General features: G+C 38.0%; 1 protein-coding gene across 1 annotated transcript; it reads right to left on the bottom strand.

The window, feature by feature from the left end:
• Nucleotides 1–1,934: 1,934 nt before the first annotated feature.
• Nucleotides 1,935–16,352, bottom strand: LOC106943003 (neuroligin-4, X-linked-like). Its single transcript, XM_015026349.1, has 6 exons — nt 15,371–16,352; nt 14,733–14,885; nt 9,819–10,004; nt 8,399–8,849; nt 4,762–4,975; nt 1,935–2,213 (listed from the first exon to the last, which is right to left on the bottom strand). The coding sequence occupies exons 1-6, from the start codon at nt 15,840–15,842 to the stop codon at nt 2,085–2,087; spliced, it is 1,605 nt and encodes a 534-aa protein (XP_014881835.1). The 5' UTR covers nt 15,843–16,352; the 3' UTR covers nt 1,935–2,084.
• Between the last annotated feature and the right edge of the window lie 2,395 nt (nt 16,353–18,747).

The raw sequence follows: 18,747 nt of genomic DNA, 5'->3' as shown, positions 1-18,747 counted from the left end.
GTGGTAGATCAACTAATGCATTACTGCAAATAGTTGTTAATGTGAAAAATGGCTGCAAAATAGCCCAAACTCAATCAGATTTGGAAGGAGGGCTATGACACAGATTGGCAATTCATTCTACATCTCAACATCGATTAGGCCACAGAAAACCAAACCAAATCCATCTCAGTCCGAATTTGCAGCCTTTAAAAATATCTTCTTATACTAACTTCCTCCATTGTCCCATCAGTGCTAATCAGCTTCCCTGTCCCTGCTGAAGAAAAACATCTCCACAGCATGGTGCTGCCACCACCATGTTTCATATGGGTAGGGTGTTTCCAGTGTGATGTTCACTGCCAGGTTTCAACCACAAAATGTTTTTTTTTACTGTGGGGATAGATGTTCAGACTTGGTCCCATCTGACAAGAGTACTTTCTTTTATAGCGTGCTGTCTTAGGTGTCCCTAAAATAACTGCCTGATGGCAGATGGACATTTTGACAGCATTCTTTATGGCTACTTTCTTCTTGCTAGCTGTTTAATGAAAAGCAGATGCATAAAAGAGGTTTTTATGTTAAATACCTCTCACCCAGTAACTGATGGAAATAAGAACCAGACTGGCCCGCAAGTCCCAGTCAGAATGAAAGAACATTGTTACTAAACAGATGAGCTGAATAGTATTTTATGAGACATTCAAAGCTTCTGATTCTGTTTAATTACCTAACTATGCTTTATAGTTCTCCACAGCTGTATCTGAGGCCTGCATGCTATGTTCCTTGTTCTGCATGATGCCGCTTGTTCACTATGGTTCTCTAACAAACCAGTGAGGCCTTAGGTGACTTCAGCAGATCGTTATTTGCTCTGGATTTTATTTAGAGGAATCAGAGTAAAGTGGATAAATGCAGATTAATTTCCTTGTATGAGATCTTTATTGGTAAAATATGTAGAAAACCATGAATGTGTTTTCTTCCACGTTGCATGTGTACACCTCTTTGTTTTGGTCTACCACATAAAATGTACATTGTGGTCTATTGTGTTATATTAACAAAAAATAAATAAGGTTTAAGATGTTTGCAGGGCACTGTATATAATGTCGAATCTCTGAAGTTTTAAAGTGGTATTTTTTCTATACTTATATTTCTCTAAGCCACAGGCAGATAATTTCATTTTCAGTTTAATAAATTGAATCCTCTAGCTTTAGGCAGTACTTTTTCATTTAACATTTTGAGTAAGCACTCCGTTCCGCAGAAATGATCGAGTAGAGAAAAGAAGAGAGTAGGTTACTTCAAGCCCCTGAAAAAAAAATGAAAAGGCCTGTCAAGACTTTGACAGAACATCACGGTGCAACCGCTGCCAAAACAATCTGCAGTGCTTCTTTCATGATTTTATTTGAATAAGTATCTCCTCATCACCCCGAGACGCTTTGAAGGAAAAACAAAGCACATTCCTCACCTGTCAATTCATTGCTTGCTCCTATTAACACTGTTTTCTGCTTTAAAAAAATCAGTTTTCGTAGTGGAAACGCCCCTTCAAAATAAAATATATGTTATGAATATAAATGCAACCCTGAATGTCAGTTAGCAATAAGAAAGAAGATGTGTATTAAAATATGCGATATGAATCACTCTGAGTTAGCCCAAAGAATTAAAGCTAGCGTATTAAGAACTGCACAGCGAAGAGGCACAAAGCTGTTTATCTTAACAACAACATTGACTTGAATCTTGGCCGTCTCATTTTAAGCTTGGATGAGATTTGTTCCTGTAAATTCAAGAGTGAGCTGTCCACACTGACACAAACAACACTGCATGTTGCCAAACCCTTGTCTCTGTGAAGTCATACAAAAAAAAAAAAAAACGAGGAGGAAAAAAATCAATCAGCACACTTTATTTTACATCCGAAAATGTGATTAAATGTCTGGGCCTTCATTCATTAAAATAAGACCTCTTCTCCTCGTAGGCAAGGATTAGATATTGATATCGCAGTAAAGCTAATTAGCTGAAGAGATGCTTTGTTTTTCATGAGTTTTTGCTGCACGAAGAAAATGAAAAACCCCGTCAGTGGGATTTTCCGTCTGATTCATGTTTCACATCACTGAACCTTTTTCAGCTTACCCGGTCTTGGCGAAGTTGGTCCAGTAAGTCATTACCACTGCGCTCAGCATCACGTCGTTCTTGGAGAAGTTACAGTTGAACAGATCAGTGGGACCCACCATGGGCACGCCGAACACGTAGGGCACCTACACACACCAACACACACGCTGGATTAAACTGCGCAATACATCCAATCCCTGCTTAAAACAAGACAATCTGTAAATGAACTTAAATTAAAGCCTCTAATTCATTTGAAGATTTAAAAGGATTGTGCTGAAAGTCAGACCTAGAAGACAGTAGATACTTCTTTTCTTTTAGAGAATATGCTTAAAGCCTTAAAGCAGAACATTTTTAGCATCAGTGAGCTAAAATTTCATAACCACTCAAAAGACTGTATTTGAAGTAGCCTAAAAGAAAATTAGAACTCAGCTCCTTCTCTCTCTGCAGACTTCAGAAAAGCCCACATGAATGAAAAATGTGAATAAAATGTTCAGAATTTCCGTATTGAAAACAACTGTCTACACTGCAAAGCAAATGAAAATGAGGGGGGAAGAGATGAGGAATCGCACAGAGCAAATTAAGTACATTAAAACTCTTTTCATCTTTAAGAGTACTTGTACAACTGATGATGCATCCAGCAACTGCTGTTTTCTAAGCTTGGTACTGTTCTTGTTCAGATATTCCTTGCAGTAATTACAACTCTGCCGTAATTAAAGCAGGTGATTAGGGCCTTTTTTTGCTTTGTTTTGCCTTTTGCTTAGAATAGCTCTCTGATAATTATAAAAGCCAACTGTGAAACACAGCTCACATTTGTATTTTTCAAGCAGAATTTTAAATTTATCTCTTTTTTTTTTTTTGCACCTTTTTGCCTGCCTCAGCTTTTATTAGTTGCACATAAAAAGTGAACCCACACCCATAGTAGAAAGTATCAAAACATAGTCCAAGGAAAATAATTCAATAGTTTGTTCAACTTTATTTGACATCTATTTTCTACAGTTAAACTAAAAAACAAACATCTGTTGGAAGGAAAAATGTTCAACTTAGTTTGATTTGGTTCAACTCTGAGTATTTCTGCTGTGAAGCTTTTTGAACAATAATCCATCAAGCGATGGATTATTTTCGGACATTTCCCAAATGCTCTTGAGTATTATTTCTCCTCTTTTCATTTAGCTTCATAAATTAACTTTTATTTGGTAGTAGTGCACTTAACCTGTGTTGATGTATGCCTTTTAAATTAAAACAGTTTATGAGGAGTTGTGCGTACTTTAAATATTAAAGTTGTACTTGACACATGGGTAAAGTTGAGAAAACAGATGAAAATCTGTTTACAAAGGCATAGTTGTTTCGTTTTGAGATCATCACAGATCAGGCACTCATCATCAACATGACAGTCATATTCATTAAGGGCTTTAATTGATGTATTTAAACTGATTATTTTTTGTTTTGTTTTATTTTTTTTTTTTTGTTTGGACTTGTGAATTGTGTAGCATCAATGCAGGATCGAAATCTTACATACAGGCTCAAATACACACATTCACCTTCCCTGATTTGTATTTGGATGAATGTCCCTTATAAAGCCGTAGATGAAGTACATCCTTTTTGGAGCCAACAACCTTGTAACTTAATTCTGCTAGAGTATTTGGCCACTTCTCTTATCAGAAACAGTAATTCAGCTTTGAAGCATGGTCCAAACAAGTTTAATAGGGCTGAAGTTGGCACCTTTCCAGAGCCTAAAATGTTAGCCTGATTTATTCCACTGTTTTTACGTGGTTTTGGGATCTGTGCTATGTTGAAACATTCAGTTGTGTCCAACTTTTTAACTCTCTGATGCTAAATGTCATTATTTATATTGCTCAAGGGGCAACCGAGTTACCACTTAAGCTCAAGTTTATCACACACTGGAAGATGCTGAAACACTATGAAGCCACTTAAAAGTCGCATTTGCCGAGAGACCAGCTCTGAAACCGACACCTCCAAGCGGAAACGAAATTAGCTGCAGTTATTGGATAAGTACCTTTTGGTGAAATGTTTTACGGTAAGACAAGATAAAGATTGAGCTTTCGGGCCAAAACAACAGAAAGAGAGTCAAGGTAAAACTTTTAAACCCAAGAATACTATACAATCTTTTAAGCACAGTGGCAGCAGCCTCTTGCTGAAGTTTGCACAAACCTGGTGCAACAATGAAGATGGAGGACTACACCTGATTTTTTTATCTTCTCCTCCACAGTTTTCATGCTAAAACCTGGATTTAGCTTGGTGGACCAAACAGAAAATTATTAAACTGTTTTGTTTTTTTTGTTTTTTAACGAACAAAGCAGGCAAAAACATTAAGCTCTGTAGACATCTAAACCTCAACCTTATTGGAAATGTAACAACTATCCCTAAAAACCAGAACTAATAATACCATTACAATCTCACCATCATCTGATTTTTCTCATACTAGGTAGAAAATACTTAATAATTTAAAATGTGTGCACCAAAATTATGGAAGTTGTCTATTGTATTACCATTCCATTTTGAAAAATTATTTTAAATGCGTAAAATGCGTATATTAAAACCCCAAAATGAATCACATTCATTCTCATAGTGAGTGTATCTAAACATCTACAGATATATTTTCTTTTTCTTAACATCTAATATCATCTCCTTTGGTGAATCAAAAGCAAATACTAGGAAAGACACGAGCAGTCTTACCTCATCACCATGGGCAGAATCAGCCCAGGGTGGCGTGGCATCACTCTGGCAGTGGTGGTAAAAGGAGTAGAAGTAGGTAGGAGACCCATACTGTGCATGGAGATCCGCTGTAGCAATGGCTGGCGCCACCCACTGGTGATCTGTAAAAAGTGCCACTAGTGTCTTTCGCCGCGTTTCTGCGTTGTCGCGGTCTGCCCAGTCAGTGTACATGAACCTTCACAAAACATATTTGAAATCAGATCGCCGCTTGACTAAGCAAAATATTTCACATACACCAAATAAATCGTGCTCCTAAATACATTTTCTACATGGTCAAGTATTTGCATTTAATGCAGTAGCTTTCCAAAAGTTAGAGTCACAGATGGTTTGTTTAAGTTATTAAAAATAAACAAATGAACTTTAGGTCTTCCCTGCTGCTCACTGGGTACAAAGCTTTCAGCTTGTAAATAGTACTGTAAGCTGGGTGGTCACGCCGGTGCTGGCTAAGCAGTTTTCTAACAGCATTGTATTGCTAAAAGACAGTAAAATAAAGGACGGCATCTACATGGAAGTCCTTGCAAGTAATAATAATAAAGATTAGCCTGACAGAGTATTTTTGAAACAGTGAGAGAAGACAACTAAAATGACAGATCAAGTTAAATGGGCTCCACCAAACACACCCAATGTGTGTGCAACCAACAAATAACCAACAAGCGCTCACTGAATCTGGCTAAATGCTAAATTCATTAATCGTGCACGTCTATCGTGACATTATATAGCTGAGTATCTGAAATCTTTAGAGGGTGGTTTTACTGCAGGGAGGAAGGAAGTACAGAGGAGTTGAGAGCAGAATGATGATCAGACCAATGAGTACAACAAATTGACTAATGGATGTTACTGTCCAGAAAGAAGTCCAGCGATCACCGTGTTACTTGGCAACACAGAGTTTTGTATGCACAGTAAATTATGGGAGTTTGTGGGCTACGGTTGCTGTGTGAACAATATATCTGGGACTGTAATGCTCAGAGATAGCTGTTTTATCTACACGTTTATCGTCAGTGAGGGTGGATTTTTATTTATCTCATAGTTTACTATTTTTATCTAAAGGCCATTGTCACCTGATGGCATTGAAGTGGTGCGTTCTCTGTTGGTTAGCAACTTGCAAAATTCAGTTTGTCTGCATTAAATCGAAGTACAGGAATAAAGATATAATATATTTGGAATTATATTTAGCCTTACTTTGTAAACTATGATTTTATCAGTGCATTTTGTGTTTATTTGTTTATTTGTGAGCATTAGAATTGCAGCTGACAGACTTTGGTACTTTTAACATTATTCCCTATCAAGAGCTTCATTGTTTTGTAGCATCATTCAAAAAAAAAAAAAAAAAGGTTGTGCTACATAAAATTTACTTTTGTGTTAATCTGTGACCATTATTAAGCTTTCAAGCTGTTTCATTTTTGCAAAAGATCAGCAGATATGCAAAGATCAAAGTCAAGATAAAAGACAAAGCTACGTTTGAACTGCATAAACCCTGCTAATTTCAGGCACCCAATAAATAGAAATGTTACTTACAAACCCCCATTGCTTTAATTTTATCCTATACCTTGAAAAACCTTTATCAACATTATTTAATCAATCATTTTTATTTCTCAAACAAATGGTTGAGACTAGGCCTGTCATAAGCATTGTGTACACCAAGGTTTCAAAACCAAGTGTTTTGAAAGCCGCCACCGTGGGCTGGCATAAAGAATAAATATGTTTGAACTCATTTCCAGTCATTGTGTTCAAACTAAAAGGAGTACACTGTCATCACTCTCATAAAGGTATTGGTATTTTAAAACTACAGCTGCAAAGCTATAATCTGCGTGTCTGACAAGCAACCAACTGCAGGCTAGCTACTTAACTGTATTATTAATCAGCTGATATCAGCTTATGTTTTTCAGTAAAGGATTTAAAGAGAAATGGGTCGGACTAGAATCACCTGATTTTCAGTTTGACTGACCCTGACGGGTGAGTGGCCCAACATAACCTAAAAAATCAAGTATTTTTCTCATCAGTGGAAAGCACTGGATTGCGTTTTACCAGATCTTCCATGTGGAAATTGTTACTTCAGGGAAACCCAAAATTAGATTCATTTTTCATTTATCTTAAGTTTAAAATTAAGTATGTGAAAGCAAAGTAATAGAAGATCGAAACTGCATTTTATGCAGAGGATGATTGTAAGGCTTACTGAGAGGCTTAGTGAGATAACAGGACTGTTGTGCTACATCGCAATTGCAATTTTATTGTTTGATGTCTGTCAAGGATTGCTGGATTTGGAAATGTTGGCAGCTATTTGGATTTTTTTTTTCCATGTGTTTATCTTAGCGGAAGAATCTCCACTTTGTATGAAATACACAGAGATAACTGTTTACATTTAATACTATTAACCAGACTATTGGGGCTCATTTCTGATTGAAGATGCTAAGGACTGATTCCAATTTCAACTCTAATCTTTTTGTCTTTGTTTTATAATAATGGTAAAACTCTGTTTTACAGCAGCCGTTCATGAAACATACACTTGCCACTCTGCTCTTAATTATAATTAATGGTGAAAGGCTGGATAAAAATACTTAAAAAGGCTTTATTTATAGTTTATTAAGACAGTGGTTGTCAAAACTTTTCAACTTCTGACTGACACATAAGCAGCAGAAGAGACCGCAGAGGCAGAGCTAAGGTTCATTGTGTCAGCCTTATGTAAGTCAGTTACACAGGGGTATAGCATCAACAGTGAACACATTGTCTTTTATCTATTTGTAAGAACTGTTTTTTAACCTCTTCTAAAATAGACAGCATAATTATTCTTTCACCATTATCCATTTTGTGATTTTTTTGTCCTCTCAGTGTCGTGCACTTGTTGATTTTTAACCCCAAGTGAGGTCCAGACAGGCCCGATTTCATGAACCAGTACCTTAAGACCATCAAGGAAAGCTAGGATTGGTAGGTCAGTTTTACAAAAAGCCGTCTCTCAGTCATAAAACCCCGATCGGTACATCTCTGCTCCTGGCCTTACTCTAAAAAGGCTTTACTTGGTATTATAACAACTATTGATGCTATGAGCTATAATTATTATAATATATTAGTAGCTGATATTTGAAGTTGTCATACCGCAAGAATCTCATACTCATTCATGCATTGTAACCACTCAATAAAAATCAATAAACATAAAAAGAATAGTACTTAAAGCAGTAGCTCATGATTTTCAAACTGCTTCATTTCTACTATCCTGCATTAGCAAGCTGTGCTGCAGTCGAAACAGTAGATTCAGGATCATAAACAGCAACAACAACTGGAGATTCAGTTCTGAATTGTAGCTTTCATTTCTACAAATTATTATTAAAAATATAGAAGTCTATATTTTCTTGTAAGGAGTCTTCAGCCACCTTAAGGGTCATCACTAAAAAGTGCATCTGCATAATGCTTGCCAAGTACCTATTTCTTCATACCTCCAACATAAAATTATACATCTGTTGATGAGGATATTGTGGACCCATTTATGGCCCTTTTCCCTTCTTTGTCTATTCCGATTAATTCTAAGCAGGAAAGCTGGTAATCATACTTCCAAGAATGTCACATGGATGCTTAAACATACATGGGTTTTCACTTTCATACTCACCGTATGCTCTCTCTTAGTGTATCTCGGCCTTCTGGGTAACCGTACAGACTATCCACAAAGTCTGACACGGCAAAGTCAAAGTCCTCGGCTGTGACACCGTCCTCCGAGTCCACAATTCCCTCCACAAACTTCACGCCTTCGCCTTGGTTGACCCCCAGCATCACATCGTAGTTCAAAAACTCCCCCTGCTCCATCAGAATCTGAGGGTCATCAGGTATAACGTCGCCATCAATCACCGGGGCAAAAGCAGTGTGATATTTGGCCGGAGTAATGTTCTGTTCCACAAGCTCACGGAAACTCCGGCCCTGGAGGCAGGTGACCAGTTGAGTGCTATCATCAATGCCACAGCCAACCCTCTCGCCGAGCTGCCGGGCATATTTGCTTGGCTGGTAGTTGACAGCCCAGCTGGCTAAAGCGCTGCCACTCTGGATAATTGCTCTGTGGAACAGATCTGATACAAAAAAAATAAAAATTCAACAAATCCAAAAAGGCTCACTTTTGCAAATACATTTTTGTACACAAGTACATCAACACACACGTACACTGATATATATTCTTTTGGTTAAAAGGTGTAAAGAGCCTTAAAATACATTTATCTTTACTGTCCAGCCTTTGTACCATTCAGGAAGGAGATGGGTACTGTGATGAGTACACTTTTTTTGTGTGTGTGAAATGTGTGCATCGATGCCAGAACAAAAGCAAAAGACTAAAGAAGATGCTGGTTGTAAAAAGAATCCAGGGTTAAATGAGTCCTGGGATGACATGACATGAAAGGCCACTCAGACAGGAAGAAGCCAGTTAAAAGATTAAAACGACTGGAAATGTTTCAAAGACTGAACAAGGTCTAAAGCATAACTTGTAATCACACAAATTGAACAGGAATGCAATGGATATCCAAATCTCAACATAACTAAAATAAAAGGTATGAGAATTATATCAAGTCAGTTGAGTTTTATTTATGGTCCACTTTTCATGTAATTAAACGACCTTAGGAAATCACACCAAATATGCTAAACTAAGTAAATTTAAAAAAATGGTGAAACATTAAAATTCTCCTATACATAAAAAAAACTAATGAATCAAGAGTTATCACAGAATTGTAGCAAAATAAAAGATGATTTGCAGCAAACAAATGTAAACTTATTTAAAAAGTGATAAAAGCATGAAATATAAAGTTTTAAGTAAAAACCAGAGAAAGTATTTCATTTTATTTGAAAGGTAGCATTTAAGGCTTTTTACTCTTATTTACCTTGGTTCCAAATATATAATTTTCAAATGTATAATGTACGACTTTCCGCGGAATACACCGTCCTCATCAATTTCTGTTTACTATTTTTAACATATACTATACGAAAAAGAAAATCAAGTGAAAACTAAACGTCAGTGAGTAGTGAAATTGTGTTGCATGATTTTCTCTTACCTTCAGAGTAGTGGGACAAGGTGAGGAGGCTAACGCATGATGCACCAGCACCAGATCCAAACACAGTGACCCTGCTTGGATCGCCGCCAAAGGATGCAATGTTCTCCTTCACCCAGCGCAGAGCCTGAATTTGATCAAGCAAGCCGTAGTTCCCTTTTGCTGCCTGGTCACCTGTGCTGAGAAATCCTGCAGGCAGGCAGAGATAGAAGGAAGTCATATTACCTGCAAAACATGTACGGCCATGCCCAGTAGACTAAAATATGTGTTCCAGGTCATCTCTTCTGTCAGATTAAAAGTACCGTTTGAAAATAACTTTTAAGCAGGTACTAAACATACTTTTGCAGTAAACCCACATTTCTGCATTAAAATGTTTCTTATTGGTCTGACTTAATATTCTGATTTTAAATGTAATGTTTTGGTTAATTATAAGCTGGAAAATCATAACAGTTAATGGATATAAAACAAATTGTGTTTAACTTTGTGGGCTTTTCAATAACATTCTAAGTGATTGAACATGACTGTATAAATGTACATATCTGCAACTTTATAGTGTCTTTTGAAATACTCATGCTGCTATTACTTTTTCACACACTGGCTGCTGTGTATTTTATAGAAACTATTGGGACTTTATGTAACAGACCAACACAAAGTAGCACTAAATTGACGACGCATTAATGAAAATATTTAATGTGTGGTATTAGTCGCTCTGAGTTAATACTTTACCACAGGTTGTAACACCGATTGCATTGGATTTTATCCTCATGTTCCTGTGTGAAAAGGGCTTATTGCGAAAGTACACTTTTCAGATATTCTTTGTAAAATATGTTGAACACTGTGTCCTTTTCCTTTCACTTTACAATTATGCACTTTTTTGACCTGGTCTTTCCCTGTTATAATATCACTTTAAAACACAATGAGCCTTGTTATTGCATCATGACAGAATGTGGAAAATTTCATGGAGTATAAATACTTTTGCAAGGAACTGTATTTATCATAGCTTTAAAAATGAGATGGGAAAAAAAAAGATGTGGTTTTCTTTCTTGGTCTTAGACTGGATCAAACCACAAAGGTGCAGTCACAATACTGTGAACTTACAACAAGCAGAAAACCACACACGCTTGCCATCACACCCACAGCCGCCTCCTATTCCCTCTTCTACTGACATTATTAAGTAAACACAGAAGATCCTAATGGCTCATTTTGCCACAGTATATCTCATTACTGCAGAAGCTCATTTCTGTGAACCTCCGGCACAAAAAGAGTATAATAACCGTGAAGGCAAGACTAAAGTAGTGCATTACTTCACTTCTGTGCATTTTATCAGACGTTTTATTGAAGCAAAAAAGAAAATATCAGGATTATATTCATTCTGAACGGTTACAGGATTATATGCATTCAAGCCATATTTAACTAAAACTGTTTAAGGAGTTCACATTTTCACAGAGGCATATTTGATTTCCAGGTGAATATTGCAGAGTAGGCAAAAAAAATCATTGGCATAATAGTGTATTGCATTGTGTAAATGGGCTCACCTCATGCATCCACTCATGATGATGGAAAACAGGAGGAGGAGGAAGGTGATTCTGCTACTCGAAATGAGGAGGATGATGATGATGGTAATGGTGAAGATTGTATTGGAGGTGGCATAAACACACAAAATGGACGGGGGGGGTGAGGACAAAAATAAGCATGTAGAATTGTTCTTTGTTTGGCTCACAATGTTGATCACATCTGCAGCAGCAATTTTCCACAAGGTCAGCCTTAACTCTGCATCTAATAAAAAAACATTGAATTTCAACGTTTAAATCTCTTTTTTTTTAGAAAATGTTCAACTCAGGTTCAATACATTTTCAAGAAAACCTGCGCCGCCTGAGGCGACCTGATAGCTAAGCTGTGAGGGCACATGGGCATGAATGCCTTCAAGCAGCGAATCCCAAGACCAATTCCAAGCCTGCTGGACCTTTTACTGCATGTCTTTCTCCACATTTCCTGTCTGCACCGCTGTGGGCTAATAAAAAATACCATTATCTGTTTAATTAAAGCTGAGTCAAAGATGTGGCGTCCTTTTAAGAGCAGAACCTCTCATAAAGTCCTCAAATGCTTCCATGCAGCAGAATTAGCATCAGCTTTGTGCTTTTAAAGAACATTTTAATGGATAAACAAACTTGAAACAATGCCCCTGACATTTTGTTATTGTTATTGTTTTTATATAAAATATCAATATCGCCGAGGCAATTGAATATGCATCTTGCCCGGTTGACTTAATCATACTGAGGCCATAGATACTCTGCTCGCATAAACAACTCAATACTCCGGCTCTTAGTACAGCAAAGTAAATGATGTTTTATGGCATTAAATGTTTTAACCCTCATGTGCCCCTTCCTAAGCTATGTCACACCGGTCACTGCAACCACAAAAAGCCTAAATGGATTTTAAGATGGTCTGTTTGTTCAACTCTTTGGCTTCGTAGGGCTGACTAAAATTAGAAAAACCAAAGGGAATCCAACATTTTTTTTTTTTTTTTTTTTTTTTTATACTACCAATGAATCAATAAGCCATTGAGATAAAAAGGATCAGATTCAACTCGATGACAGTAGTGGAAGGAAAAAATGGCTTCAGGGAGGTTTTGTTTCCACAAGGGATGCTGAACATGTTTCCATTCAAACAAGAAGGAATAGGGGGAGAGAAACTGTGCTCTGGGTAAGAAACAAATCACTGATGGTTTGAGCATTTTTATAGCTCATTGAAGGATTAAATAACCCAGATGGTGAAAATTGTATACATTTGTTCAGAAAAATGAGCTGTTGTGTTGAGATATATATATATATATATATATATATATATATATATATATATATATATATATATATATATATATATATATATATATATATATATATAATTCTACATGCAGAATCACCTTAAACAAAACTGTAATGAATCATTAAGAATCCCTGGATAATAGAGAAATGAGTTGAAAGATAATTATCAACCTGCCAGAATTAATCTTCTGAATCAAGTCGCAAACTATAGGCCCATCTCAATAAATTAGAATATCAGTGAAAAGTTAATTTATTTCATTAATTACATTTTAAAAAGTAAGACTTTTACATTATTTATGGGGTAATATCTTTCAAGTGCTTATTTTTGTTCATGTTGATCATGGCAGTTTGCAAAGTTGCTTCTTAAAGACACTGGCTATTACATAAAACCAATACAAATGTATCCCATCACATTATTTAAAAGTTTAGTGGAAGGAAAAGCTGTGGAAGAAGAAAGTGTTCTAGCAACAGGGAGAGGACTGTAAAGTAAACTCAAGAGTCTGGGGGAGATTCACAACAAATCACCCCCAGTGGTGCTGATTCCACTGTTTGGAATCAGTGCTTCAAGATTCACCTCACACAGATGTTTCCAGAACACTGGACATATCCTGGACTGTTACACTCTGTGGAGCATTCTTTGTTGCCACCTTGCTACTGAACAATGGAATTAAATGTTTTAACTACATAAAAATTGTGCATAAAGTGATACAGTTACAAGGGTCTCATTTTTAAGAGTTTTCCATTTTCCAAAGCCCTATCACTCTAAATCCAAAATGACAAAGACTATTTATTAACACATTCCATCTGTGAAAGGGAAAATAATTTAAGTACTTCATGAATTGGCCCGTTTCTTTTTTTTTTTTTTTCATTTAAACAGGGAAAATGTCAGTGCATCCATGCATACTCTGTAAAGCTATGCAAATGACTTGTGTTAAGATTAATGTTTTTTAATTAATGTAAGACATGAGAGTACACTACATTTCACATTACAATTGTTTTTCTGACAAAGCTATATATTTTACTCCAAAAACTGTCCACTCTAATTTAAAAATTGTCTACCCCAATACAAGCATTCAGCAGGCTGAGTTGAGTTAATGGTCATCAATGCAGGTAAAGAATCTATGTATTATGGCACTAAATTAGGTAACAATATTCCTATAACATGTTTATAGCAGAGGGAGGAACATTTGTGCAGCGCACACGTTTACATCAAGTCATGGAATTTTAAAACCCCAAAACAATGTGTGGTAGCTTGTCTTACTTGGGAATTACATTATTTACACTGTAATTTGATGTGTAGGAATTTGAAGCTGAAAATAACAGACCTTTTTCCATTTGTCTTCGCATACATGTAAACCAGAAGTTCTAGAGCGAAAGGGTAAAGTGTAGGAAATACTTGGAAATGGATTTCTGAACTCTGGTCATACCTGACATTTTAAGCAAATCTCTGTTTGAAGAGCGAAGTAGTGCTACCTCTCTGCCGACCCTCAGCATTACAAAAAGGAACGAGAAACCCAGCAACCTTGATATGAACGAGCAAATTAAAGTGGTGCAGATATGGCGTAAGGGCAAGGAATGAAAGGGAATACAGCTTTTCTGTGCACTTGTCCTTTAGGACAAAGAAGCCATTGGAAGTAAATTTGAAATGGTCCAGAGAGATTCCTTTTGAAACTTAATGAGACCTTTAAACCTTGACTTAAAAGGTCTTTTTCAGTGAAAATTCTATAATCCTATAATTACTGAAGTACAAAAGCTTGACTATGCCAATTAATAACTTTGTATATGATCTAATCAGATTTCCTCCACCATCTGAAAAAACAGACACCCACAAAACAGTTCCAATAAATAGAACAACACTGTTGTATTGCTGCTATGGCAAAGTAGATGTTGGTCCAACACTAAAGGAAATTATTACATAAAATGAATACATTTAAGGGAATTTAAGGTTTATTTTTTCGAACAGTATTTTATACAAAACTATACTCATACTGCTACTACTACTAAATTTATAGCTACTTGCTATCTAACAACACAATAGTCTGCATATGGTTACACAAATGATGTATTAAACTGAGATAAGTGATTCTTTTACCTAAAACTCCAAGGCGATAGTTGAGGGTTATGACAATGACATTGCCGTAGCTTGCGAGCACACTGCCATCCATCATGTTCCCGGTGCCTTCAGAATACGAGCCTCCGTGGACGTAGACCATCACTGGCCGCTGACCCCCCTCCTCGTGGATGTCTGAGATAGACAGGCAGATTACCAATGTGTTCAAATCACCAAGGTGACATTAGTTAACCACCAAAAGCCGGAGGGTGCAGTCCTTGATTTGAGTGTGCATGTGCATGGGTTCACATGCATTTATATCAACCAATATGTATGCATGAGTAAGCCTGTGTCCTTCCCATTTTCCTCCACAAGTAAATGCGTAAACCCCATAGCGACTGACGCAGGTGTCTGCATATTAAGCGTCGGTTTAACCAGCGGCATGTTGAAGGGGAAGAGAAAACAAGGCCCATTTTTAAAAACCTTTATTTATTTATTCAACAAGCCTGAGTATGTGCAGCAACAGCTCTCTGCCATGTTTTAATCATTTGTCAAAGGTATCATTCTCTTAGCTCATGTATTCATCATAGGGCATAAACCATAACATGTAATCCCAACCTTAACTGTGCATGCAAATTTAACCGCCTCAGCCCCGTAAACTCACTGCACACTTCACTCACCTTCCTCTGTGGGTACGTAGATGTTGAGGTAGAGACAATCCTCGCTCTGGTGAGTGAGGTAAGTTGCTGCTATATCCAGGTTTGCTGTGAGCCAGGATGGCATCATATCTCCCAGCATGCTCCTCTCATCCAAAGCCTGCGGGCACACTGGAGCAAACTGTGTCACGTTCCGTATTCCGGGCCACGGCAGAGGCGGCTCAGGTGCCTGGAAGCGGCGATCCCCAGTTGGTGGCCTTGCATACGGTACTCCCAGGTACTGGATGACAGGCCCCAGAAGGTCCGAGGGCAGAGGGGTCAGGATGCCACGAATGCGGCCCTGCGCCGTGGAAACAACAGGCACTGTCTGCTCAGCCGACAAAGAGGTCGGCTGGAGAGAAAGGGAGAAGCAAAGGGAAAGGAGGAGGGATGGAAATCCAAGCGAGGAGGAGAAGGGGGAGGGAGGAATAGTTCTGCTGGTCCTCAGCTCAGACATGACGGTTTGATTAGGCAGAAAACTAGGGGGAGAAAGGGGGTAGAGTGAAGTGCTGGAGGCAGGTTGAGGGTTACGTCTATGCTGACCCCTCAGAGGTATCCAACTCTAACGCACAGCTGCTGCTCAGCTTGGCCCATAACACACACTGCACGCAGTCCTGTCTCTTGAGAGCAACCTTTTCCCCTTGTGTATGTGTCTGCATGTGAGTCAGTGAGTCTTTGCCTCTGAGTGTGCAGTGACTCAGTCACTGAGTCCCTGTGAGTGTACGTATGTATGTGCTGGAGAGTTTAAGTGAGCGTGTGTGTCCCGGACTGGCAATTTGAGCCCGCATGCATGTCTGTGGGTATATACGTGTGTTGATGCATGTGTGTGAATGTGTCGTTATGTAAACAGTGGCATCACTGTTCCTCTGTCACTCTCTCCTTCCGGTCACCCCCATAATAAGCCCAGACTGCCTCCTGGAAGCATAGAGAAGGGAGGGAGGGAGGAACGGGGGGGAGACAGAAATAAAAGATGAATTTAATTAGTTTCCAGTGGAATACCCTCACACACACACACACACACACACACGTATGATACACACATGTCATCAGTCTTTTGCTGAGCTACCTTACTTGGTCCTTTTAAAAATAGATATGAAAGTGATAGATGGGGCAAACGAGATGTTGTCCGCTCAGCTTAACTTGGTGTCGGGCTGTCAGGGCTGCTGCTGTGTCACATCCTCACTACAGACTGTTTCACAGATCACAGGACCTTGTTGGGGGAAGGGGTGTGCGTGGGGGTGGGTGTCACGTCACACGCTTAATTAAATCCTGAATGCACCACGGGGCTCCTGACCTGTATGTAGCGTAAGGCTGGACACATGCGACACGAACACACACACTTATTTCTCCTCCACACATACACACACACACACACACACACACACACACACACCTTGTTTCTTCCTTCACATCACACACACAACAATCTGAATCAACTTTCACCCTGCTACCTCTGATTCCTACCCTTTGACCCTATGTTACCAAGGATAGAGCATCCCAATTGTTCCTCTGGGTAACGGGGAGGGGAAAGCCTTCACCTCTGAAAACTGAGATTTTTCAGAGTCTAGCTTAGAAACAAAAAGATAGAATATCTCCCAAATTCAATTGTTTTGTCATTTTCTCTAATTTAGACTAAAACAACCATTAGATGTGCAGTTAAATGTATACATTTTATGTTCTTTGATATTGTTTTCATTCCTCCACAAGCTATGTCTGCTTGCTATGTCTATCACTATGGTGGATTTGGTTTATATACTAGGGTATAAAGTGTATATCCTCAGTAGTCATTAAGTAAATCTGAAGATGAGTGTGATAAAGTCTTCTATTTTGGCAGTATATTTTTCTAAAAATATGAATAATGAATATATCAAAGCAGATTTAGTCCATAACACATTACATCTGGCATTATATTGTTGATCTTCCTTAACAAGCATAGACATTGTATATGCTGATGTCTGCTGAAAGATTGACAATGCTTTATATGATGTGTACAGGCATATTAGGTCATTTATGTTTATAAGTGCACTATAGTAAATTAGAATATTAAAATAAAAAAAGGAAGACATTTGACACCTCAGCAACAGTCCAGCCTTATTTACATCTCTACTTCAGAAGTGACTTAACACAAGGATTTGCAAAATTGTAGCCAATGTCTTGGGTATATTGTGGGTGGCGGCTCTTGTGTGTGTGGTGTGTGTGTGCGTGTGTGTGTGTGTGTGTGTGTGAAGTGACTCCAGTCACGCTCCACACCTTGTAAATCTCCTCCAAAGTGCTGAATGAACTTTGCTTCACAGTCATTTCAAGGCTATGGTTGTCCTTGTTAATTGTGTGCTTTTACTTGCCACTCTTTTTCCTTCCACTAAACTTTTCATCAAACAGCACCGTGCCAACCGACTTTGTTAATGATGATTGTAAGCTTGTCATGGAGGATGCCAACGAATTTCTGCTGGACAACTGTCAAGTCAGCAACATTTCCAATGACTGTCTAATTCTTGTTTTTACAAAAGCATTTATTTTTGTTTATTTATATGTTTTGGTTTTTTAATAGCTGAAGCCTATAATGATCAAAATTAAAATTAAAAAAGAGAACTTTGAATATATGATTTGGTATGTAATATAATATATAGTTTCACTTTTTCTGTTGACTTAGAAAAATAAACAAGTTTTATATTACTATTCTGACTTTTTTTTTTTAGCTGTATGTTTATGTACAAGATGATGATGCATCAGCATCTTGAAAGACAATCTTATTTTGACCACTACCAGAACTCAGGTGCCAAGTGACAGAGGGAGGAGAGCAGAACTAAGGGTGGGGGTAACCTCAGGAAATGGGATTCAGCCTGTAGTTCTGGTCACCTTTCATGCTCACACACACTCCTTTCTCCCTCTATATCTAAAACACACACACACACATACACAGCTGCTTCCCAGCCGGCTCTCTCTGAGGGCCTGAAGACAGAATATTAACACATCCGCACATACACACACTCTGAGAAATTTTTATACAATCACACACACAATGATCTCTCAGCCGTATACCCCTCTATAAGCTGCAGTCGTGTCAGAATATAGCGATGATCATCACTATCTCCTCTCTTCCTGGGTCGTATTGGGGCTGTCCAAGGTGCTAGTTAACATTCCAGTGGTGATCACACACACGCTGATGAATAACGCTCCATTTATCAAGGCAGACCCGCCGCCTGCCACCCTCCCCCTTGGTTTATTTTCATATGGAAAGAACTGATAAAAGCAGCAACCAAAAAAAAAAAAAAAAAAGAGGATGGGGAGGAAATGCTTGCCAGTGAGGCAGAATATCCCGTCTGAATCTCTATCGGCAATGAAGCTGACTACGGCAAAAAAAA

This window comes from Poecilia latipinna, unplaced genomic scaffold (genome assembly GCF_001443285.1).
Source record: "Poecilia latipinna isolate Pla-1442-1.1 unplaced genomic scaffold, P_latipinna-1.0 Scaffold4769, whole genome shotgun sequence".
NCBI lineage: Eukaryota > Metazoa > Chordata > Actinopteri > Cyprinodontiformes > Poeciliidae > Poecilia > Poecilia latipinna.
Note: the sequence above shows the minus strand (reverse complement) of the source record. Positions and strands in the feature narration are given on the sequence as shown.